The following is a 25,725-nucleotide window of genomic DNA, read 5'->3' on the forward strand; positions in this document are numbered from 1 at the left end:
TAGCTTAAATTTGTGTTAAATTGTCTTTAATTAATCTAATGTAAAATTATTTAATGATTTAATTCATAATTATCCGTCCATCCATCCATTTCCTACCGCTTATCCATCTCGGAGTCCCGGGGGTGCTGGAGCCTCTCCCAGCTGCACTCGGGCAGAGGGTGGCGTACACCCTGGACAAGTGGCCACCTCATCACAGGGCCAACAGAGATAAGCAGACATTCACAAACTCGGGACCATCTAGTGTTGTCAATCAACCTATCCCAAACAACATAGCTGGAGAGAACCCATGCAGTCACAGGGAGAACATGCAAACCCCACAAAGACCTTGATCCTGGGCATGTAACAAAGGACCTTCTCGCTGTGAGGCACGAGCACTAACCACTGCCCCACCAATTAAATCTATATCATTATATATTAAATCGATTTAAGACTAATTGACGTATTTAATTCTGATTTTAATTCATTCATGACACATTTAATTCACCATTTAAAGACTTATTTATTTCATTCAATCTCCATAATGTTTATAAGCCCATATATAATGTGGAAATGTTTCCGAACATCTACGGTAATAAAAATGGTTTAATGTAGGCATCTCTGGGCCGACATTTACATCCAGAAATAGTCCAGCTTTTACAGCGTCCAACAAGTCCGTAAGGAAGCTGCAAGTGTGTTCACCAATGCAACTAAGAGTCGGTCTGTCCCTCTCCCTCTTCAATGTCCTCGTCCTCCTCGCTCTCGCTGTACTGGTAGGTATTGCGGTTGGTGTTCACAAAGAGATCAGTTTCGTCGTCCTCAGACTCTCTAGCACTGTCTTCTTCTTCCTCCTCTTTCTCAGTCTGGTCTTTCTGATAAGGCTTCTGATTAGTCTGGTCTTCCTTGGTGAAGCCCTCAGGCCTAATGGCGATCAGTCAGACAAAGCAGTCAGTTTCATTCCTGAGGACAAGCTCTGCTGTGCGGAGTTTGAGTAGAATCTCACCACAGATGGCACTTTTGCAGGTACTCAATGTGATCTTTGTAGAGAATGGAGCTGATTTCTGCCTTTACCTTCTCGCCTTCCTCGATTGGATCCACAATCACAAAGTCTCCTTGATATGACACCACAGACAATTGTAAATGTTCAACAGATCCTACACATATGTTTAGATTTAATATAAATATTTAATAATATACAATTTATTGTAAAAATATGAAAAATATTTATCATAACATGAAAAGAACGTTGTTTAATGGCGCTATCTGCAGGGTGGGAAAGTGCTGCAGCAAATCGAGCAGAGAATGCTGTCTTATTAGTAAAAACGCACAACATTTTCTAGCAGGAAGCAGCTTTGATTAAATCAATTTGGTTTTCATAACATACGTTGAGTAGAGCAGCCATAGCTGGTGCTGGATGATTATGGCAATAATAATCACAATTAATTTGATTGACATTGTAATCACAATTGATTGCACGATTATTCTTTCATTTGAAAAGTTATCTATTGTACCACCAAAACTCAGATTAACGGACATGAATTAGTAACAAATAAATCCCAACAAGTAAATAATAACATTAATAACAATATATTTGAATATCAATTTCCATCTTCTACCGCTTGTCCCGCCACAATTTTATTTTGCCACCATAGAATTTGTTCTTTTTGTGTCAACTAAAAATAAAAATTTGTCAATTAAAAGCTAAAAGCTTCACATTTATTGGTGCAATACGTCTTTGGACATTTTTCTATGCATAATACAGCTGTAAGTGTATCAGTAAGTGCTTTAAATACATTATGCTTGTGTAGTCTACCTTTTTAAAACCTTTATTTTGTTAACGCAGTCAGACGGTATGTGGCGCACCGCGCTATTATTGTGAAGGGAGGAAGTGGGCTGTCCTTTTGTTCTCAGCTTGACGAGTAAATAGGCGAATTGAGGCCTTTTGAAAGAGAGAACATGCCTCTCAAGTTGCGACTACTGTTTTCATTGATGTTACATCCATGATGTTGTTCACAACAACACAAGCAGATGAGATGTGTTGTGGGTATATGGATTGTTCTTGCTAGCTTTAGTTTCGTAGTTTGGTCGCTGTCTCAAGTGGCCGTGTATAAATTGTTTATTTCAGCACAAGGCGGTTGAGAATGTTAAATGAGCTGGGTTTCAGTAGGCCTTTAAGTTTTTTTTATCATTAATAAATTTGCAAAAATCTAAAAAAATAAATATTTTTCACATTGTCATCATGCGGTATTGTGTTTAGAATTTTCAAGCCAAAAATCAATCTATTCTATTTTGAAATAAGGCTATAACATAACAAAATGTGGAAAAAGTAAAGTGAATACTGGGGATACTTTCAGGATGCGCTGCATTTTGGGCATGTGCTGACTAGGGATGGGTACCGTTCACACTTGAAACGATACGGTACCATTTCCAACTACCTGGGATTCAATACAGCTCCTCAACGGTACCAATTTTTGGTACTTTTGTGTGTGGTAATAAATGTTATTGTTTGATAGTAAACTTGTAGTTTTTAATGTAACGTTTGAAAAAAAATAACTGATTATTAACTGTGCTGTACAGTTGTTATAGCTTCTTTTCATACACATTTGAGTCTCATTTGCAATGCAGTTACACTTTCAAGAAATTAGAAGGCAGTGCTTAATTGGCTATTGGGGTATGTTGTCTAACTAAAAAGTACCTGCAGCTTTTTCCAAGGAGCAGAATGTGTGATGTTAGGCCCAACAAAGTGTTTATACTGCAAGTATGCACTTTATTACACACGAGCTGTTTGATTGTAACATTCATCTTGTAGTTTTCATTACTGAATTTGGAGGTGTTGAAATCGCCAAGGAAAATAAGAGTCCATGGTTCTCGCCCGGAAAAGGGTGGAATGCCATCTCCGGGTTGGGGAGGAGACCCTGCCCCAAGTGGAGGAGTTCAAGTACCTAGGAGTCTTGTTCACTAGCGAGGGAAGAGTGGATCGTGAGATCGACAGGCGGATCGGTGCGGCGTCTTCAGTAATGCGGACGTTGTACCGATCCGTTGTGGTGAAGAAGGAGCTGAGCCGGAAGGCAAAGCTCTCAATTTACCGGTCGATCTACGTTACCATCCTCACCTATGGTCATGAGCTTTGGGTCATGACCGAAAGGATAAGATCACGGGTACAAGCGGCCGAAATGAGTTTCCTCCACCGTGTGGCGGGACTCTCCCTTAGAGATAGTGTGAGAAGCTCTGCCATCCGAGAGGAACTCAAAGTAAAGCCGCTGCTCCTTCACATCGAGAGGAGCCAGATGAGGTGGTTCGGGCATCTGGTCAGGATGCCACCCGAACGCCTCCCTAGGGAGGTGTTTAGGGCACGTCCAACCGGTAGGAGGCCACGGGGAAGACCCAAGACACGTTGGGAAGACTATGTCTCCCGGCTGACCTGGGAACGCCTCAGGATCCCCAGGGAAGAGGGAAGTCCGGGTTTCCCTGCTTAGGCTGCTGCCCCCGCAACCCGACCTCGGATAAGCAGAAGAAGATGGATGGATGGATGGATATATATATATAAATATATATATATATATAAATATATATATATATATACTGTATGTATATATATATATATATATATATATATATATATATATATATATATATATATACGACATTCACTATAATGTTTTATTTCTGAAAAAAGGGGCAATGGCAAATGACAAGATTTTGTGAAATCATTGCAATTAAGAATTCAAAAAAAGCTAGCGCATTTTGGAAGAGTAACAAATTCAGCACCCATCCCTAGTGCTGACTTAAAAAGATTACTAATGGTAAATGGGTTATACTTGTATAGCGCTTTTCTACCTTCAAGGTACAGTGCTTTGACACTATTACCACATTTACCAACTGATGACGCAGCATCAGGAGCAACTCTGTCTTGCCCAAGGATACTTCAACATGTTCACAGCGGTACTAAGGGTCAAACCAACAAACATCGAGGTGGGGCCAACCACTCTAACACATGAGCCATGATGCTGCACGTCATTCTGAGATATTTATTTATGTCGTAACTGTGCTGCTCATTAGGCTGTTACTGTGCTGCTCATTAGGCTCATTAGGCTGGTGCCGGGGGCGCTGGTGCCTATATCAGCTACAATCGGGCGGAAGGCGGGGTACACCCCGAACAAGTCGCCACCTCATCGCAGGGCCGACCAAAGCTATCTAACTTCCTCAAAAAGAAACAATCATTTTGTCAAATTATGTGTTTAAAAAGCTGCACACAGGTATATGATTATTGATTAACTCTGGCATTTTTTGCAATCTAATAGACTTGATTAATTCTGAACAGTTTAACTATCTAAATGATTTGTATAGTCATTATTTTGTGATCTGTGGTGCCTAATGTTTGTGTGTGTGTGTGTGTGTGTGTGTGTGTGTGTGTGTGTGTGTGTGTGTGTGTGTGTGTGTGTGTGTAAATAATGTTTGGTATTATACCGATGCTGCATTATTTCTGAAGTTCTGAAAAAAAAAAAAAATACTTGAATTGATTAAAAATAAAAGTTTAACTGGCAGACTTTGAACTTTTGCTAAAGTGACAATATAATATATTTTTCACACAACTTTGTCTCACTGGGAAGGTACAAGCTAACTATCTTATCAAGTTAAGGTCGCATTTTTCTGATTTTCGACACCATGGCTCCACTGTAAATGTTCCCGTATGACAGATGTACTGCCTTAAAAAACAAGGTCCGCTTTGCAAAAACAGCAAAGCATTAATGTCTTTAACAAAACAAAGGTGAAATGTTCCCACACTTGACATATTTTCATCTGAAATGTTGTCGCGATGACTCACTTCTGTCCAGAAAAACACCAGTCATGACGTCACAGACAAATTAATTTGTTGGCAACAAATGGTATGGTCGATATTTGTTGACAATTTCGATGAATCGTTGCCCCCCATAGTAATGACATGCAAAAAAATAGGGCTTAGCATAATACAACCTTTTTGAGTGACTCCCACAATTATTGGCCTGGACTGTTTGTATTGGAATAACTAGTATGGACACTACTCCCACCAGTTAAGAGTGATAACCACCGCTTTGCTCTATACAAACAGACAGAATGACAGTGTGTAAGTGTCGTAGATTAACAGTGACTAATTTGATTGACACTCAATCATAGGCTGTTTTACTTGTGAAGGGACGCAGTGTGAGAGTGGCCGTGCCCAACCCGAGGGTCCCTGGTTCAATCCCCACCTAGTACCAACCTCGTCACATCCGTTGTGTCTTTGAGCAAGACACTTCACCCTTGCTACTGATGGGTGCTGGTTAGCGCCTTGCATGGCAGCTCCCTCCATCAGTGTGTGAATGTGTGTGTGAATGTGTAAATGTGGAAGTAGTGTCAAAGCGCTTTGAGTACCTTGAAGGTAGAAAAGCGCTATACAAGCACAACCCATTTATCATTTATTTATTTAAGTTGTAGTTGCTCTCACCTCTCTTGATCCAAATGTTCTTGCGGAATTTAGTGGGCATGCTCACAAGAAACATCTGGCCCTGATGTGTGACTGTTTCATGGAGGTTGTTACCACGGCTACCAGTCACCTACCAGAGATTAAGAGACAGGAAGTATTTTGTCAAGTGTTGCATGATTACATATACATTTAAAAGGGTAAGTATATGACAGAACGGAATGGCTCAGCAGGTGGAGCAGTGTCCAGAAAGTTGAGGGTTGGGTTGATTCCAGCATATGCCATCCTAGTTGCTGCCGTGGTTTTAGGGCAAAACACTTCACCCACCTTGCTTCCAGTGCCAGCCACACTGGTGTACATTTAGCTCACTACCACCAGTCTTAGATGTATGGGGTTTGCAATGTAAAGCACTTTGAAAATATATAATTAATTCATTCAAAGAATGTCTTACTAACCCTCACAATCTGCTGATTCTCCGCTGGCGTGACAAAGTCTCCAAGAACCTCCTTGACCACATGCTTGCGTTTTGTGGCCTGTGACATTATGAATCATCCGCCAGCTGAGGAAATAAATGCAGTGTAGTTTAGGGGTGTCTACTCTTCTTCCCCACAGAAAAAATGAAGGAGGCATGGTTTCACTATGTGCATTTAAGATGTTGAAATCAATCCACTGTAGGTTGATATATGTTAAATGCTAAGATATCCTACCATGCATCCAGTTTTATTAAAAAATACATTATTATAATACCGTAATGTTGGTTTACATTACATTAAAGGCCAACAAAAAACAAGCTGCGGGCAAAAAGTGGCACCCGGCCCACACTTTCAAACACCCCACTCAGTAGTATAGCTAGTAGTTGTAAACTACAGGTTTTTTTTTTTTGATCCATCCATCCATTACTACCGCTTGTCCCTTTTGGATGACAACTTTAATACTATGTCCAAGATATAGAATGCCACATTGTCCAAAATTAGTCCCAAAACAATCAAAGGTTTTCTTTAAGTAAAACATAACAACGTGCAATGGTGTATTTTAGCTGATGTTAGCAGACTCCATGCGCTACAAAAGTTTGGGATTAAACTGTTAAAGTACCTTGAAAAGATTAGTGTCTTTTAGTCAGCGCATGTCACTGAATCTTGCCAAGGCCCAGATGTAGATTTAAAATGTATATATGAACTTATATTTACAGATAAATTCAACCACATTCAGGCGCTCGTGTTGTGGCAACAATGGAAATGATACTCGTTCACTTCCGGGTTTAAGCGCCATAAAGTACATTTCACAATAAGACTTCGTGTTTTAATTTTGCACACGACAGTCGAGTTAACGATATGATTTGAAATGAAGAGTTTACGTAGGATTAATAAGCATTTAAGCCCGTTTGATCGATATATTGCTGCTTGTTTGGTTACCTAGTTAAAAAAAACACACGACTTTTATTTCGACTTACATTTTCTGACCGGAATAGTGCAAGTGTATCATGGGATATGGAGTCAGTTTATTTCAATTTGGGTTTGATCAAGCAGCGTGCGGCTGGAACACGTACAACAACGTATTGCCACTTATCCAGTAAAAATGGTGTGAATGACGCTAATAGTCTGCTTCTCTTATATATATTAAGTGGAAAAGGCAATAAGCAAATATGGCTTGGATATGTTTAAAGGCTTACTGAAATGAGATTTTCTTATTCAAACGGGGATAGCAGGTCCATTCTATGTGTCATACTTGATCATTACGCGATATTGCCATATTTTTGCTGAAAGGATTTAGCAGAGAACATCGACGATAAAGTTTGCAACTTTTCGTCGCTAATAAAAAAGCCTTGACTGTACATCGTTTATAAAGTGAGCCACCAGCAGTAAGAGCAATTCGGACCAAGAAAGCGACGATTTCCCCATTAATTTGAGCGGGGATGAAAGATTCGTGGATGAGGAAAGTTAAGAGTGAAGAACAAAAAAAGAAAAGCCGACGGCTTCAGTGGGAGAGTTTCAGATTTAATTAGACACATTTACAAGGATAATTCTGGAAAATCCCTTATCTGCTTATTGTGTTAATAGTATTTTAGTGAGATTATGAAGTCATACCTGAAAGTCGGATGGCTGCGGTGAACGCCAGTGTCTCTGAGAGAAGCCGAGGAGCCAAGCTCACAGCTGCCTTTTTGAGCTCCAGGATGAGGTCGCGTAATCCACTCAAGTCTCCGGTAAGAGCCGACTTAATATCACAATTTTCCCATCCAAAAATTTGCTGGTTGACGTAGAGAAACATGTTCGCTTGATCGCTCTGTGTTAAAGCCCCACAACAAACAAAGAAACACCGGCTGTGTCTTGGTGCTAAAGGCAGCTGCAATCCACCACTGTCCACCAACAGCATTCTTATTTGACCTCTCCATTATTAATTGAACAAATTGCAAAAGATTCAGCAACACAGATGTCCAAAATACTGTGTAATTGCGCGATGAAAAGAGACGACTTTAAGCCGAAGTGGTGCTGGGCTAATATGTCCCCTCCAACCAATAACGTCACAAACACGCGTCATCATTCCGCTACGTTTTAAACAGGAAACTCCGGGGGAAATTTAAAATTGTAGTTTAGTAAACTAAACCGGCCGTATTGGCATGTGTTGCAATGTTAAGATTTCATCATTAATATATAAACTATCAGACTGCGTGGTCGGTAGTAGTGGGTTTCAGTAGGCCTTTAAGCACAGTAGTTGTTTTCCCAGAAAACACAAGTTTTCTCTAGAACAGCATTTTAAATGACTAGTCATGTTGGCTTGTGTGAAGTTGGCCACCCCATCTCGTCAAAATCTCCTCTGTTTTTTCCCAATCGTTTTTGCTGCAATTTTTTGTTTGACTACTATAGTTATGAATGTGAGTGTGAATGTTGTCTATCTGTGTTGGCCCTGCGATGAGGTGGCACGTTTGAGGTAAAAATGTTAAAAGCACAAACAATTGGGAAACGTTTGGGGAGATTTTGACAAGGGGGGTGGCACCTTCACACAGGTGGCATGTTGTAAATGATTGTCAACAAATGTACAAAGAAAAATATAATTTCATATATTTCGATTTCTCAATTTATTTATTACCAACTTCCAACATTTTTACACCACAGCTTACCATGAAGATAAATCTAATCACATTTCTCATTTCTCCAGTCAGTGGTAACAAAACAAATAAGACAGTTCACAGCACAGCAGCCTACAGTGAGAAAAACTGTTTTTTCACCCCTAAAATTGACAAATGAAAAAGTACACCTAATGGTTATGTGAAGAATGCTTCAAAAATCAACAAATCCACAATATTTGTAACAGTAAAATAGCGCTGGGTTGTTTTGTAACATAGATTTTGCAATACAGAGGAACACAAGTCTGGTTTTAAAATAACATGAGGAAGTCAGGCGCATGCCTTTGTGTAGATGAGCTTGTCATGCAGTCTGTGAGCCATGGTGGTTTGATAATATGTGTGTGTGTGTGCGTGCGTGTGCGCGTGCTGTGTTATTTAGTTGACAACAGCAGATGAACCCATCCTGTTGATTCCACATGCATTGGAACCCCTGTAAAGGTAGTAGTAACCCTGTGTGAGAAAAGAATAAATAATTTGAAATTAACAATCAAATAATTATATTCCACATAATAACTTTGTTTTGCTATCCATTAAGGCTCAGGGAATGATACTTTTGTATTGGTTTGTCTTACCTGCTCTCCATAATCCTCCCCCCAGCTGTTTTTGATAGCCCAGAATGGAATTCCTTTACCTAAAGGCACAGACACCTCCATTATTTGATCACATTCCTAAATTGATACCCTTGCACATTCAAGCAGCTCTATATTTCTGCCTTCATAAGTCATATACAATCACTTACGGTCTCCATATCCCACCAGCAGCACAGCGTGGTCAATCATCCAGGGGTTACAAAAGATCTTAAAAGGGTGGGACACGCCCTTCCTGTAAAACTACAAAAGTCAAGAAAAACAAAAAAATATCATGTTAAATATCACGCTTTAACAGGTATTGTTTCTTATTTGTTTCAATCAGGAGATAGTATGGCTTTACCTGCATGGCAAAGGCGTTCAAAGCCACAGAAATGGGGCCGTTCTCTGCCAGCCAAGCTGCCATTTCTGAGAGAAAGGGGGAAAATGGACACAATGAATTTGCGAACCGACACAAATAAATTTGGCGCTACCTATTCACCTTCTCTCATTTACACTTTATAATGCACCTTGGGCTTCTTGTAACAAGGCGTATGCCCTTTTTTTTACAGCAAAAATGAGATGTATCAAGAGAGTGAACTTGATGTGGAAATGTGTGTTGCCTCATGCCAACATCATGCATATTTCTACAATACTTGGCAAAACTTTAGCGACTCAGAGAGGTGGTCGTTTGGGCTTTGCCAACATTTGCTTTTCTGCAGAGTATGCAGATCTTAGGCACATGGCTAATTTCAATATGATTAGCATATTCATAAGGGGGTGAGATTTGGGCATTCTGACTGTACTGGTCAGCAGTCAATAACAGGACACTTAAAGAGAAAAACTATAGTAACTGGGTGGTAATCCCGCACAGCCTGCACATTAAACACAAATCATTCCTGCTGAGCCTATGTACAAATCTTGACAGTGTTCATGTTTTGATTTTTTTTTCATTTCTATTTTCATAGGTGGTTCTAGGCCACTCCACCCGTTCTTGCCATTTGTGTCCACTGGAAATAAATTGTATCCCTGTAGAATAAAATAAACACAAAAATATTTTTCTTTAGTAAGAAAAATGTCCTGTACAGTAATATAATTACATATTTGATGAATACATTTGAAAAATTGAACAAACTTAAACTATGAAAAAATTAACAAACTTGAACTATGGAAAAATATATTTTTTTGCCGGTACCCTCTTCCTAAAATTCGACTTAACCATGAAATAATAATTTGAATCTTTCAGAAAAGTTTTTTTTTTTTTTTTTTACACTTATCCCAACTGTGCTTTTAAGTACATTTTCTTTAAAACAAATATTTTGTAAAATGTACACTTAAAGGGGACCCAACATCTTACTCATTGGTACCTGTTTTTATGTGTTTGGGATCTGCGTAAGCCCCAAAAATTTTAATTCAACCCATGGAAGCACAACAGAGATAGTTATAAAACAATCTCACCTGTCTTCAGGCTTCTTTCCAACAAGTCATTTGAAGTTTGAGTAGCTTGTGACGTATTTGTTACAAGTTACGTTTATATATAGGTTAAATTTACCCAAAGTGCTTTGTGCAAGTCCAACATTGTAGTCCGGCGCTGTAGTTATTAACAAGCTCTGCATTTTTCTCTATCTGTTTGTTGTGTGGCATACTTTTTTTGATTGATTGAAACTTTTATTAGTAGGTTGCACAGTTCAGTCAGTACATGTTCCTTAAAATTGACCACTAAATGGTAACACCCGAATAAGTTTTTCAACTTGTTTGGTCCACGTTAATCAATTCATGGTATGTATGGACTGACTCGTGCATCCACATGCATCCTGCGCTGTTGCCATTTCTAATAAAAAGTAGCGTATAGTTCGAACTTACATCTGTCAGTAGGCTCGCTATGGAGGCGCTTAAACTTATAACATGGCTAGCGGGGACAAGACGCAGTTGAAGTGGAATCACGAAAGTAGGACCGCCCACAGAATGATGCATCCTGAAGAGATGGCCAGAAGAGGGTTAAGATGGTCTGTAAAATATAATCTATGAAAACTTTTAACCAAAGGACCACTTTGACATGTTATGGAGACTAAAATGAAGTTTTTTAAAAGTAGAAAAAACTCATAATATGACGGCAACTTTTTAAGTCATGTTCTTGGGTTTTCACTCAGTCTCGTTACTTGTTCCGTGCCTCTATTGTGGAGGCTGCTTCCAGAACCTTCTGGTTTCCGGATGCCGTCAAGCTGAAGAAAGAGTCCTATCGGGTATTTTTGGCTCATGGGACTCTGGAGGCAGCGGACTGATTTTATTGTTGGAATAGTGGAGCTCCGATTGGCGCCTCTAGGAGCAGACATTTATTTTTTGTTTATTTAATACTTCTAATGTATTAAAAAAAAAACGTCAGTCATCATGCCTTTCATAATTGTAAATGATAGGCAAAATTCCAAAAAAAGTGCAGTTTTCCTTTAAGGCTCTGGATGCTGTGGGGCTGTCTTGTTTGACAAGATTCTGGAACATTGCATGGACATAGGGGGTGGGTGGTGCCTCTGGATTGGCAGACCGGGGTGGTAGTTTCTCTCTTTAAGACGGGGAACCGGAGTGGGTGTTTAAACTATCGTAGGATCACACTCCTAAGCCTTCCTGGTAAGGTTTATTCAGGTCTACTGGAGAGGAGGCTATGCGGGATAGTCGAAACTCAGATTCAAGAGCAGTGTGTTTTTAGTCCTGGTCGTAGAACTGTGAGTCACCAGCTTCATATTCTTAGCAGAGTCCTTGAGGCTGCATGGAAGTTTGCCCCACCAACAAGGCATTCGACCGTGTCCCTTGGGAAGTCCTGTGGAGATTCCTCAGAGAGCATGGGGTATTGGACCGCCTGTGGCGGTATGCTCCCTGTATGATCGGTGTCAGAGTTTGGTTCCGTATTGCTGGCAGTAAGTCAGACCCGTTTTCAGTGAGGGTTGGACTCCACTAGTGCTGTCCTTTGATATGAGTTACTGTAAGTTTACAACTTTTTTGGATAGAATTTCTAGATGCAGTCGGGTGTTGAGGGGATCCTGTTTGGTGGCTGCAGGATTAGGTTTCTGCTTTTTGCAGATTATGTGGTCCTGATGGCTTCATCTGGCCAGGATCTTCAACTCCCACTGGATCGGTTCACAGCTGAGTGTGGTAGCGACAGAGATGAGAATCAGCACCTCCAAATCCGAGTCCATTGTTCTCGCCCGGAAAAGGGTGGATTGCCTTCTCCGGGTTGGGGAGGAGATCTTGCACCCAAGTGGAGGAGTTAAAGTATATTGGGGCCTTGTTCACGAGGGAGGAAAAAGACGATCGTGAGTTCGGCAGGTGCGGCGTCTGCAGTGACGTGGACATTATATCAATCTGTTGTGGTGAAAGGGAGCTGAGCCGGAAAGAAACACTCTCGATCTACCCGTTGATCCATGTTCCTATCCTCACCTATGGTCATGAGCTTTGGGTTATGACCGAAAGGACAACATCACAAGTACAAGCGGTACAAGCTTCGTCATTCCGGAGGAGCTCAAAATAAAGCCGCTGGTTCTCCACATCGAGAGGAGCCAGATGAAGTAGTTTGGGCATCTGATCTGAATGCCCCCCGGACGCCTAACTGGGGAGTTGTTTAGGGCACGTTCGACCAGTAGTAGGCCACTGAGGAAGACCCAGGACACGTGAGGGGAGTAGGTCTTAGCTGACCTGGAAATGCCTGGGGATCCCCCGGCAGTAGCTGGATAAAGTAACTGGGGAAAGGGAAGTATGGGATTCTCTGCATAGCCTGCTGCCCCTGCGACCCGACTTCAGATAAGCCGAAGAAGATGGATGGATAGATATCATATGTGGATATTAAACAATAACATAACATTTAGTAACATGTGATATTAACTCAATACATGCTAAGTCAGATATGTCAAACCTACTTTTGATATAGGTTTGATGATTATGGCTCACAGTTTATAAAAACCTTCAATTGAAAATCTCAGAAAATGTGGAGTTTCAAAAGTCTTAAGCCATGATCATCAAACTTATAATAAATAAAAGTTTGACATCACTTTGCATGTAATGAGTTAATACCACATATTAGTTTCACATTTGAAGTTAAATTGCGGACATGATAGAACTTTTACACTATATTCTTTTTTTTTAATCTCACCTGTGTAACTGAGTGAAAATCTGGTTTGGAGTAAAACATGCAACTTTTCTTAGACTGTCATTGAACATTCCCCTGCCAAAAAAATGGAATGTCTACGGTGGCAAATGGATGCAAGTTTTTGACCACAAACAGTCACTGCACGATTACATTCATCAAGCAGCAGACATGAACTGGAGCTATAATTTACTGCGCGCCAGTCAGAATCTGTCTTTAAAGGCCTACTGAAACCCACTACTACCGACCACGCAGTCTGATAGTTTATATATCAATGATGAAATCTTAACATTGCAACACATGCCAATACAGCCAGGTTAGTTTACTAAATTGCAATTTTAAATTTCGCGCAAAGTATCCTGTTGAAAACGATAGCGGTATGATGACGCGTGCGCGTGACGTCATGGATTGTAGCGGACATTTTGATCCAGCACTGATCCCAGCTATAAGTCGTCTGCTTTAATCGCATAATTACACAGTGTCCTGGACATCTGTGTTGCTGAATCTTTTGCAATTTGTTCAATTAATAATGGAGAAGTCAAAGAAGAAAGATGTAGGTGGGAAGCGGTGTATTGCGGCCGCCTTTAGCAACACAAACACAGCCAGTGTTTCCTAGTGACCCTCTTGCCTCCTCTTACCGGCTGCCCCCGACCGTCGGATGCTTACACCGTGGAGGAGGGGAAAAAAAAAATCTCAGCCCGGCTGCCTTGCCTCGTCGAGAAACGTGGCTTCCCTCGGACGCTGGCGGTCACCACACCCGTGGCCACACCCCTCCGACTTACAGGTACGACCATATAATCTCACTAAAACACTAGTAAAACAATAAGCAGATAAGGGGTTTTCTGGAATTATCCTAGTAAATGTGTCTAATAACATCTGAATCGCTCCCACTGCCCTCGTCTTTTTTTTCAGTCTTTCCTCATCCACGTATCTTTCATCCTTGCTCAAATTAATGGGGAAATCGTCGCTTTCTCGTCGGAATCGCTCTCGCTGCTGGTGGCCATGATTGTAAACAATGTGAGGATGTGAGGAGCTCCACAACCCGTGACGTCACGCGCACATCGTCTGCTACTTCCGGTACAGGCAAGGCTTTTTTATTAGCGACCAAAAGTTGCGAACTTTATCGTCAATGTTCTCTACTAAATCATTTCAGCAAAAATATGGCAATATCGCGAAATGATCAAGTATGACACATAGAATGGACCTGCTATCCCCGTTTGAATAAGAAAATCTAATTTCAATAAGCCTTTAATACTTCTCATCCAAATGAGAAGACATTCATTTAAATTTTACAAATATCTATAACTTTAAAGTCAGTGTTTTGTTAGTACCTGTTGTATTTACACCAGATGACTGCTGCAACATTCGTTTATAATCATTGCATGCTTTATGTTCAAATGTTTCAGCGTATCGCTCGTATGTCTCCTCTTGATGAAATAGCAGCCTTGCAATTACTGTATCACAAGAAGCGCTGTTGCAATCCCTTGTAAAAAGACTTTAGAAAGTTTCTGCCGGTGTGGGAGCCATGTTGCCATGTCACTATGCACGTTACGTAATGACATTGTGCAAGCCCGCCGGAATCGTTAAGATTGGTTTGAAAAAATGACAAGTGATTCCAAGGAACTAATACACTGGGAACAGAACCGGTTTTCGATTCCCATCCCTAAAATGCCCTTTTGTTGTTTGCTTGTTTTAAGTGTGGTTTTCACATTGGTGTGTATTGCTTGAGTTATTTTGGCCCCACGTTGTTTTCGTGGCCTTACCACTTTCATCTTTGGACAGCTCCACTGAGCTGTTGATGTAGGCAGCAACCTTCTTGCTGGCAAAGTCGCATGTCTGCTTATGGCCGCTGTAGGAGTAGTCGCTCTCTGACTCCAGACCGCCTGAAGCAAACACGCAGGAGAAACAACGTTAAAAATTGCCCACATGTTACATAACGTTCAAGCACAGAGCTCAATGTTTATATAGAGGTATCAGTAAGGAACCACGGGAATTATTTTGTGTGTTACCCCCAACAAGATATTGAACCTGAAATGAACATCTGCCCTGTGCTCCTCGACCACGGTCTGTATGGGAGCCAAACAGCAGGAGAGGTGTAACGACTACATTATTACCTGTCACTCTTTCCTTGTGCAGATGTAAATGCTTGTTATTTAAATGTTTACCTAAGTTTGAAGCAAAGGTGGTAATACTAATTGCCACCGATTTCAAATAATTAGTATCACAGTATTTTATTAGTAAAGGTATACCGTACAACCCTCGTCGTGGTACAACATATGTGGATTTCGACACCTAAAAATGAAACTATTCACTGTACTTTTTAAAATGGTTGCACAAACTCCTGTCTACATACCAAGGTTCTCAATCGCTTCATAGGCATTTGACGGCAACCCGCCTCTGCACGCCTGGTCCAGCCCGTCACAGTCAACCAGTTCTGTGAGGAACAAATTATTAACTTTTCAAATCATGTACTTAACTATATATTTTTTTTTAGGGGGTAACAGAAAGTTACCTTGTTCCGACAATGACAGCAATGCTCCATTTTTCAGAAACCACTGGCCTTCGATGTTACCCGTGACAGAAAATGCCCAACAAGATCCACACATACCCTAGAGGAAACACACACACACATAAGGAGGTCAACTGACAGTAAATATAGCTTATTAGTCCCATACTTTTAGGGAAACCTCCTCCTGCGTTCCGTTACCTGGTTTTTTACCGGGCTGACTGCTCCATGATCCCTCCAATCCCAACTGGTAGGGGCGGGCCCTCGTGGAGAAGCAGACAGTTTCATTGGTCGCTGAAGCGTCCACTGACTGAGCAGCGGGTTCAGGTATGTCGAGCGAAACTCTTCCTCTGAAGGCAAAGAGAAAGAAACCTGTTAAACCAAGAGATGCTCCAAGAACGTGGCAGAACACGCCAACATACACACCAGTGAGGTCGCTGAATTTAGTGATACCATACTCCGCAGAGCCTTGATCCAAAGACTGGAGCTTCTCCGCAATCTTCAGGTTCTCATGGAAGATCTGCAGACGGCGGTCAGCTTCTACGGACACAAATGAATACTAATCATTATCATTTTTCTACATACTCTTGAAGTGGGGTACACCTTCTGGTCGCCAGCCACATTATGCATATATGCTAACAAGCATTGACGCTCTCCTATGAACAACATGTTCTTGGAATGTGGGATTACAAAACCGATCACTGTGGTAAGATCAGTGTTAAGATTTTATTAATTAACAGATACATTTTATCAATTAGAATTTGATTATTAAACTAGATGAAGCCAGACAAATTGCGTTTGAATGGTGCAATGTTGAAGCTGAACTGAAATGCTGATGATGGAAGTTAGAATGAATGTAAGATTAGTTCAAATGTAGAAGTGGTTTGAATACTGAAATGGCTTAAACGGTGAAATTGATTAATAGAAGGAATGGTTTGAATGTTGAAATGGTTTGAATTTTGACAAGTATAAGCTGAAGTGATATGCTAGTGGACGGCAGAAATGGTTTGAAGGTTAATAATTTAAAAGTTAAAAATGGTTTGAAAGGTGAAGAGCAGAAGTTGTACTGAAATGCGGTATGAATCTTGAAATAGCATACTTCAAAGAGGATACAAATGGACATATTTCATGATTATTACTTCTAAATATACAAAATTAGCTGAAATGTTTGTATACAAAGTTAGCATGCTAACAGCAGACAAATTAGCATACTTCTGAGATAGCAACAGGTAACAACATACATGTTTAAATGCTTGCAAAAAATTTTAGCATGCCAACATTGGCATGATAACCGGGAACAGCTAGCATTCTGTAAGAAAGCACCAAATAACAAAATCCATGACTATTATCTTAAAATAAATAAAAAATTAGCACGCTAACATTACCATGCAAAAAGGTGAAGTGCTAGCAAACCTTGAAGAGGGCACCAAATAACAGAATCTATGAAAATAAGGTTAAATTAAAAAAAAATTAGCTGGAATGCTAGTGTAAAATATTAGCATGCTAACATTAGCATGATCATTTTGGGAAAACTGTGAATTTTAGAAAATGTTGATTCTAATGGCTTCGTGTTGGAATTTTTGGATTCTGTTGAAAAACGTTGACATACTAACAGTTTGAATTGGGAATGGGTATTTTGAAATTCCTGGAATTTCGGGAAAACCGAGAATTTTTCGGAAAAATTAAATCGCTAATTTTGCTGTCCTGATTATATGAAATGTTTTGATGGTGGAATGGTTAAGGTTGGTTGAAAAATATGGACAGTGAAAACTTTCCAGCAAGTGGTAAAAATAGAGCTATGGAAAACCAGAAATTCTGGGAATTCCTGGAGTTTTTTGGTACCTGCAAATTATTTAGTTTCAATTACCGTATTTTTCGGACTTTAAGTCGCAGTTCTCTCCACAGTCCAGCAGGGGGTGAGACCCCGCCAAACAAAAAAAAAAAAAATGTTTTTTAAATTTTTTTTTTATAGTTTGGTCAAGTCTCACCCCCGGCCAAACTACAAAAAAACCCGCAACTTATAGTCCGAAAAATACGGTAGATTGAAGTTGGACCAGTGTGAATCGGATGAACAGGGATGAAGTTATGCTGGAGCGGCATGGCTCGGTGAAGAAAGCGGCCATGCTAGCAACTTTAGGGTTCTAGGTTCGACCCCCACTTCAGTCATCTTAGTCCCTGCCGTTGTATCCTTGAGCAAGATAATTTACCCACCTGCTTCCAGTTCCACCCACACTGGTTTAAATGTAACTTAGATATTGGTTTTCACTATGTAAAGCTGTGGGTCACTAGAGAAAAGTGCTATATAAATATAATTCACTTCACTAAGCCAAAAACTGTTGAAATAATAGTAATAATAAAGAATAGATGAAAAAATAGTGTAAAATCTTATATGGCAACAAGAACCCGATAAAAGTATGAAAAATGTGTACCGATGGCAACAATTCCCAGGTACAGGAAATTGGTACTGTATCGGTTAAAATTTAATTTTTGGGGACACACAGTATATATTGATTCATTATTGTAAATTACTGTGCAGATTAGATAAAATATTATTTAACTGACATGATGGCCTCTCCTTGCAGTTTGGTTATGTTATTGTTTGACAGTTAGAGGTTTGACCCAACAGGCTTCAGTAGCTCGTCAGCACACGGTGCAAAGCAGCAGAACGAAATTAGCAATCCTAGCTTCATTTTCGGAGGTGTGGGAGTATATGCCTATCTTAAGTAGTTACAAAATGCTGTTTTATTTATCTGGTCTGTTAAAATCACATTTTGTAACAATTTGTAAATGATCGTGATTGCTATGCTAATTTTCATTAGCTTGTCAATGGGATTTTTTATTGTATGTTAGCATCAAGCATCATTGCTTATTTCAGTTCGGACCAGGCTGTACTTTTAAAACACTTCCAGCATGTATTTGCACTTAATGTGTATATTAATGTACTTTCCTTTATGTGTTTGGTTTTAAAATAGTCATTCTCATTCCACCTCAAAATCTACATTTCAAAATGTCTAACTTTAAGTAAGGACTGTAAGGGCGGAACTGTACTTTTATCACATTACATTCCTGGATCTGCTTGGTTACATAACAAGCCACCATTATATAATAGATTTGGTGAATGCAGCAGTTATTACATGTGTTTCTTTTTAAGCTCCACCACATTGCAATAGTGTAAGAATACAATGTGGAATGTACAGTTTAAAGATACTCACCCTCCTGTGTACTGTAGACTTTATTGTATTTCACCACAAAGTCTTTGAAAAGACCCAGCAGCTCTACAGACTCCTGACAAATAAAGAGCAGACCCAACAATTCAACGCTTATTGGGACTGTTTACTTAACAAAGAGATGCTAGATAAAGAAATATCAATAATGTATTTTTCTTTTTTACTCGTGACTCATTCAAGCATGACTTTTTTGAAATTTTACCTCCTCCAGGGGACGCTGAGGGGAAGCGGCTTCGGCTGTTTCTTCTGGTCCAGCTGATAAGATAATAGGAGTAAATAAACAATGTCAGTGTACTGTACAATGTTAAAAGTTAAATTCCAATGATGATTACATGGTGAAATTATCCTCTGCATTTGACCCATCCCCATGTGTACTCCCCTGGGAGGCGAGAGGAGCAATGAGCCGCAGTGGTGGCCGCGCTCGGGAATAATTTAATCCCAAATTGCCCGGCCCCTAACAAAGTTTTATAGAATTTTTTTTTTCTTTCTACTAAGTAATACTATTAACAGTATCTACAACTGTTGACTTTATTACAAAGCCAAAGGTAAAGATCATTCAAAGCATAAAACTACAGCTGTCTTTTTGCACATTGTTCATTAAATAATGGGAATTCCAATATATATAGCCTTTATTGTATAAAATTGTGTTTTTTACCTTTTGGTTGGCACTTCTGTTTGACCAGTGTTGAAACTCCTTGCCAGGGTATGTCCCAAATTTCAAAGACACAAACCTCCGTCTAGCAGAAGTAGACATCATTGATTATTCATTTTGAGGCTGATACTATCCACTCAAAGTGATTATTTCTGATTTGGCTACACTGACGCAAACATATACAGGTGATTGGAGCGATGAAAAGGGGAACAATAAAAAGAGAAACAGCTGACCTTTCAATACAGGACAGGCACTCGTTATTTCAAGTTGCACTATTTCTTTATACTTTACACAAAACACACAGCTTACCTTCAGTTTATGGAGTTCAGGATAGAAGTCACAAGTCCGGAGCATAGCTGATTTCTTACACTGCGTGTTACTCAGCTCCACTGTTATGCTGTACCGGATACCCTTAACCAACTGGAAAACACAACCACACATATTTAATTTTATTCATGCAGTCTAATATGTATGAAAGTCCGACAAGTTTTTAGTGTGTCTTTATTGTTCTTGTTCATGTTGAATAGTACGCTTTGTGCAGCATCACGTGACACTGTCAAGTGATCACTGCTAGTGATCATTTGATAGAACTATTTCACTTGCGAAACATACTGATATTGGAGCCTTTCGTATTGGCCTAAACCAATATTGATACGATATTAGTATGAATCATACGTACCTTAATTATTTTGTTGTGTGGAATTTTAGAAGAGGTTTGATGAAGTGAAATTAGTCACACAATGAACTATGGTAGTATAAAAAACACTAATCTATTAATTATTAACTATCTTTATTGGACGTATGCTGTCGATGATAATAATAATAATAATAATGGATTATATTTATATCGCGCTTTTGTATTGTTAGATGCTCAAAGCGCTCACAGAGAAGGGGGAACCCATCATTCATTCACACCTGGAGGTGGTAAGCTACATATGTAGCCACAGTTGCTCTGGGGTAGACTGACGGAAGAGTGGCTGCCAGTTTGCCCCTACGGCCCCTCCGACCACCACCAATCATTCATTCATCATTCATTCACCAGTGTGAGCGGCACCGGGGGCAAGGGTGAAGTGTCCTGCCCAAGGACACAACGGCAGCGATTTGGATGTCAATAGGTGGGAAGCAAACCTGCAACCCTCAGGTTTCTGGCACGGCCGCTCTACCCACTACCCTATGCCGCCCCTAAATTAGATTAGATTAAAGCGGAGTGGTAATTGTATTTGCCTACCATGTTTAGTTTGTGTAAATGACAACTAAAATACAAGAAAAGACCAACCTTGTCTTTTGGAAGACATTTACATGTTAACTGGCTGTCCAGCTCTGCACAAGTAAACATGCTCCAGGACTGCTTGTATTGGAAGCTGATCTGATATTTGTTTTGTTGATATCAGACTGATATACAAAATCAATTTTGGTTTAGAACATCCCTAATCACAGCAAGCTAAAGGTCGATACGGGAGTTGTCCATGTGCATACTTTGCTCCATTTGCTTTATTTTAAACAATCAATTGTATGTACTATAATGAAGATGCTAATTGTAAGATATGTTCAAATTGTTGCATTGTTCTGTAATATTGTACTCATATATTGTTAAATTGTTTATAAATTATTTTTCTGAACAAAACTTTGTTTTTTTTGTTAACCTAAAATGTTTGTTGTGTGTTTTATTCTTACTGTATTCATCATAATCAACAAATTAGATCATTCAATGATCTTGAAAATATTTAAAGGAGCCATAAGTAATAATTTAATGCCAGGTCATCATTAAATGACCCTGATATGTGCATCCATCCATCCATCTATTTTCTACCGCTTATTCCCTTTAGGATCGCGGGCGGCGCTGGTGCCTATCTCAGCTACAATCGGGCGGAAGGCGGGGTACACCCTGGACTAGTCGCCACCTCATCGCAGGGCCAACGAAGGCATTAATAAATTATGTACCTTTCGAATACCTCTATAAGTGATAACAGTAGTTCAGCCAGGAAATGCTCAATTCAAAATTAGATTTACAGCCCCGAAATCTTGTTATTGTTTTCATTTCGATGTCCCGCCCACTACCGTCTCACCAAATAGAAAGTCTTTGACTGTGTCACATTCAGTTTGCGAGTTACGCACCACAACCTTCATCGAGCTACTGTCACTGGTAAAGTTACTAAACATGTCAGACCTTCGTAAATCTAAACAGCGTCGTAAAGATTCTCAACTTATTCATGACAAAGCCAGGAACAAAATGAGGATTTGTACCGGGGATGCCTTCGAAAGATGAAGACGATTGAAGGCGGAGAAGATTTTTTTTTATCTGATGCCTTAGTAGCTAATTTCTTCCTTGATAAGTAATTTAGGCACTTAGGTGTTCTTATTACTTGTAATAAATGGAAATGGACATTTCGTAAGTAAACTATATTGTCCAATACAGTCTATGATCTTGTCGAACAAAGCTAGTATGTTTGTGTAACAAGTGCTCAGTGTGATGGGGCTCAGCTCCTAGTGCAATGCTTAGCATGCTAGCACGGTCAATGACACATGGACATATAGATTAGCAGTATGTCGATGTGTATTCGAACTGACAGGACAAAATATATTTCCGACAAATAAAATCTATGTGTATATTGGTATTGTCTGTGCCTATTTCCTTATCAATATGCTGATACACTGAGGAAATGGGTTCCAACATTTGAATGGCTGTCATCATGGTAATGTGAAACGTATGGAGACAGAAAAATCACATGATAAAATAATTTGTCATTTGTGTAGCCTAAAGGCATACCTTGGTAAAGTGTCTCTTTAGTTTTGTGCGTACATTAGGCTGCTACGCATGCTCTACTTATTTTCACTAATACTGTATAACCATTGCTAGCGTTGGTTGTAGTTTGTTTTAATCTTTATTTTCTGATAGTACTGACAATACCATATGATTACTATTTGTTGTGATATTGTACGCAGGCATGACGCACTTGTTCCTGAAAATAGCTTTATTTCTGTGTAAAATGGAGATGTGTTATTGACAAAACGCTTGTCTATTGAGCTATTAAGGTCCCAGTACCTCAACTCCTAGGAAGAGGCAGTGGAAGTTTAAAGTTTTGTGGAGTGTAGTTTACAAAAAAACCTATCTATTCAGCTATTATGGTTCCAGCACCTCAACTCCTAGTAAGAGGCAGTGGAAGTTTAAAGTTCCTTGGAGTAGCCCAGTCGATCGAGCTGGATTTGGCTACGTATCTGGTAACCTCAGTAAGGGAGAAAGGGAGGGGACTACAGAATGTTGACCATAATTGCAGTATCATTTCTGGCCACATTATTACGTATGGGTCCTTTTAAGTAAAGAGTACTGGTTTCGGCAATAAGATCATCCCTCGCCACATCAAATTTGTCGTTTTACTAAATTGTGTTTTTTTTAAACCATCTATGTATTTTTTGGCCTGAATTAAGCGTTTTCAAGCAAAAACACCAAATAGGCCATGTTTTTTGGCTGCTACTTGATCTCAGCGCTGATTTCGATACTGTGGATCATAACATTCTATTAGCCAGTAAAGAAGCCAGTAAACACGCTAGCGGGTCTACCTGGTTGATCCTGCCAGTAGCATATGCTTGTAGCAACCGCATTTTGCAAATTTAAAGGCCTACTGAAACCCACTACTACCCACCACGCAGTCTGATAGTTTATATATCAATGATGAAATATTAACATTGCAACACATGCCAATACGGCCTTTTTAGTTTACTAAATCACAAATTTAAATTTCCCGGGAGTTTCATCTTCGAAACGTCGTGTAATAATGACGTGTACGCAAGACGTCACGGGTTTTTAGGAAGTATGAGCGCTGCGCACACACACAGCTAAATGTTGTCTGCTTTAACGGCATAATTATACGTTTTTTTGGACACCTGTGTTGCTGAATCTTTTGCAATTTGTTCAATTAATATTGGAGAAGTCACAGTAGAAAGATGGAGTTGGGAAGCTTTAGCCTTTAGCCACACAAACACACGGTGATTCCTTGTTTAAAATTCCTGGAGGTGAAACGCGGTCAAGGGAACATGGATCCCGACCACATGTCAACCAGCAGGTTTCGGTGAGAAAATTGTGGTTAAGAAGTCAGTTCTTACCGGAGAAAAGCTGAGCTTGTGCCGTCCATAGCTGCCGTCGATTCCCCTGAGACACTGCGCGTCAAGACACTTGTGGAGACACCCTTCCGACTATCAGGTAATATTAAACTCACTAAAACACTAGCAACATAATAGAAAGATAAGGGATTTTCCAGAATTAACCTAGTAAATGTGTCTAAAAACATCGGAATTCGTCCCAATGCAATCGGGTTTTTTATTTTTTTTAACTTTTTTACATTTTTTTTTCTAGTCCGTCGCTATCAATATCCTTAAACAAGAATCTTTCATCATTGCTCAAATTAACGGGGAAATTGTTGTTTTCTCGGTCCGACTAGCACTTTTTATTGGATGCTCCCATTAAAAACAATGTGAATATGTGAGGAGCCATCAAACATTTGACGTCATCGTCTGCGACTTCCGGGCTTTTCTCTTAGCACCGAAAGTTGCGAACTTTATCGTGGATGTTCTCTACTAAATCCTTTCAGCAAAAATATGGCAATGTCACAAAATGATCAAGTATGACACATAAGAAAATCTAATTTCAGTAGGCTTTTAATGTCAAATCAAATCAAATGTTTATTGGATTCATCACTATACAGTATACATCCACGACTAAACTACTGACTAAACTACTATCAAGTGTGGATTCAGGCCGGGTGGCCTATTTCAAGTTCCAGGTAACCCTACATTATTATATTTTATAAATAGTAAACCAAGTTGTGGTAGTTGTTTAGTCAGTAGTTCTGTCGTGGATGTACACTGTACAGTGATGAATCCAATAAACATTTGATTTGATTTGACATTAAATTTGCAAAATGCGGTTGCGCATTTTGCAAATTGTGCGCCATTGGTATTGTGCTTACAACATCAAGAAGTCATATCAGCTTAAAGGTAAAACCACAAACACGCGAGGGCGCAAAGACGGCATGAGCCAAACAGTATATCGTTATGTATGGTGTATTATGTGGAACATTGAGACTGTGTGCGTTCAGGTTTGAATTCAGGTCAAAGCAGCATTAATTTGTTAGTATAGTGCTTGTTATTGAATCAATTACTACTGGTTGTTGTTATGCTAACACATGCTAACTTGACACAGTTTTAAATACTCCAGCGACTGATGTTAATAGCTGCTTAATAAAATAGTAATAACTACACCTGTTTGGTGGCAGCGATGAGCTTGCTGACTTTACGGAGGTGCATGGCGTTGGATCCCAAATTGTATCGCTCCTCGGCAAACCGCAGAGCCTTTTTCAAGCCGGGGTCGGACTCCATCAGCCGGATAGAAGAGCCCGGAGGACCGAAGAGAGGCCGGTCCATGTCCTCACCAAGCCCCAGCGACGAGCCCGTCACGGCGGCCAAGGCCAGGCAGAGGATGGTCTGGCTTCCCGTCAACATGCTGTCTTTTTCGGTGTGTTTGCAAAAGAAAGACAATATGTGTCCAGTTTGCCCCGAGCTTTAAATCAGAGAGTGTGTCTTTGTGCCAAGACAAACACTCTGACGCTGTTGTAGCCAAACAAATCTGGGACGACTCTGTGGGAGGAGCCAGTGGAGTGAGAGAGCGGGGTGCGTTCAAAACCAGACAGTGTCAAGCACTGTCACGAATTTACTTGATGTAAGATTACTAAACAATTGATAATAAATATGTTATATAAGACACATAATGTATGTAATGCTGCGTCAGTTTATAACTCAAACTTGTAAGTGGTTGTTCATAACGTGTAATGTGACGTCTAATTAGAAGTCCAATTTTAACTTTGATTTACCAGCCTCATTTTCTTTCTCTTAATTTTCCCGTGCTTCTCGCTTGAGTTTAAAGGCCTACTGAAACCCACTACTACCCACCACACACTCTGATAGTTTATATATCAATGATGAAATATTAACATTGCAACACATGCCAATACGGCCTTTTTAGTTTACTAAATTACAATTTTAAATTTCCCGGGAGTTTCGTCTTCGAAACGTTGTGTAATGATGACGTGTCCGCAAGACGTCAAAGGTTTA

General features: G+C 39.8%; 1 protein-coding gene across 1 annotated transcript; it reads right to left on the reverse strand.

The window, feature by feature from the left end:
* Nucleotides 1-434: 434 nt before the first annotated feature.
* On the reverse strand, nucleotides 435-25,251 carry ctsf (cathepsin F). The gene is made up of 18 exons (XM_061902170.1): nucleotides 24,877-25,251; nucleotides 19,930-20,040; nucleotides 19,624-19,705; nucleotides 19,171-19,223; nucleotides 18,954-19,026; nucleotides 16,168-16,281; nucleotides 15,943-16,091; nucleotides 15,748-15,844; nucleotides 15,589-15,669; nucleotides 14,999-15,118; nucleotides 9,468-9,532; nucleotides 9,277-9,367; nucleotides 9,110-9,168; nucleotides 8,936-8,987; nucleotides 5,872-5,960; nucleotides 5,441-5,549; nucleotides 980-1,088; nucleotides 435-897 (listed from the first exon to the last, which is right to left on the reverse strand). The coding sequence occupies exons 1-18, from the start codon at nucleotides 25,114-25,116 to the stop codon at nucleotides 687-689; spliced, it is 1,905 nt and encodes a 634-aa protein (XP_061758154.1). The 5' UTR covers nucleotides 25,117-25,251; the 3' UTR covers nucleotides 435-686.
* Nucleotides 25,252-25,725: the final 474 nt, after the last annotated feature.

The sequence above is a fragment of the Nerophis ophidion genome, linkage group LG05 (assembly GCF_033978795.1).
Source record: "Nerophis ophidion isolate RoL-2023_Sa linkage group LG05, RoL_Noph_v1.0, whole genome shotgun sequence".
Classification (NCBI taxonomy): domain Eukaryota; kingdom Metazoa; phylum Chordata; class Actinopteri; order Syngnathiformes; family Syngnathidae; genus Nerophis; species Nerophis ophidion.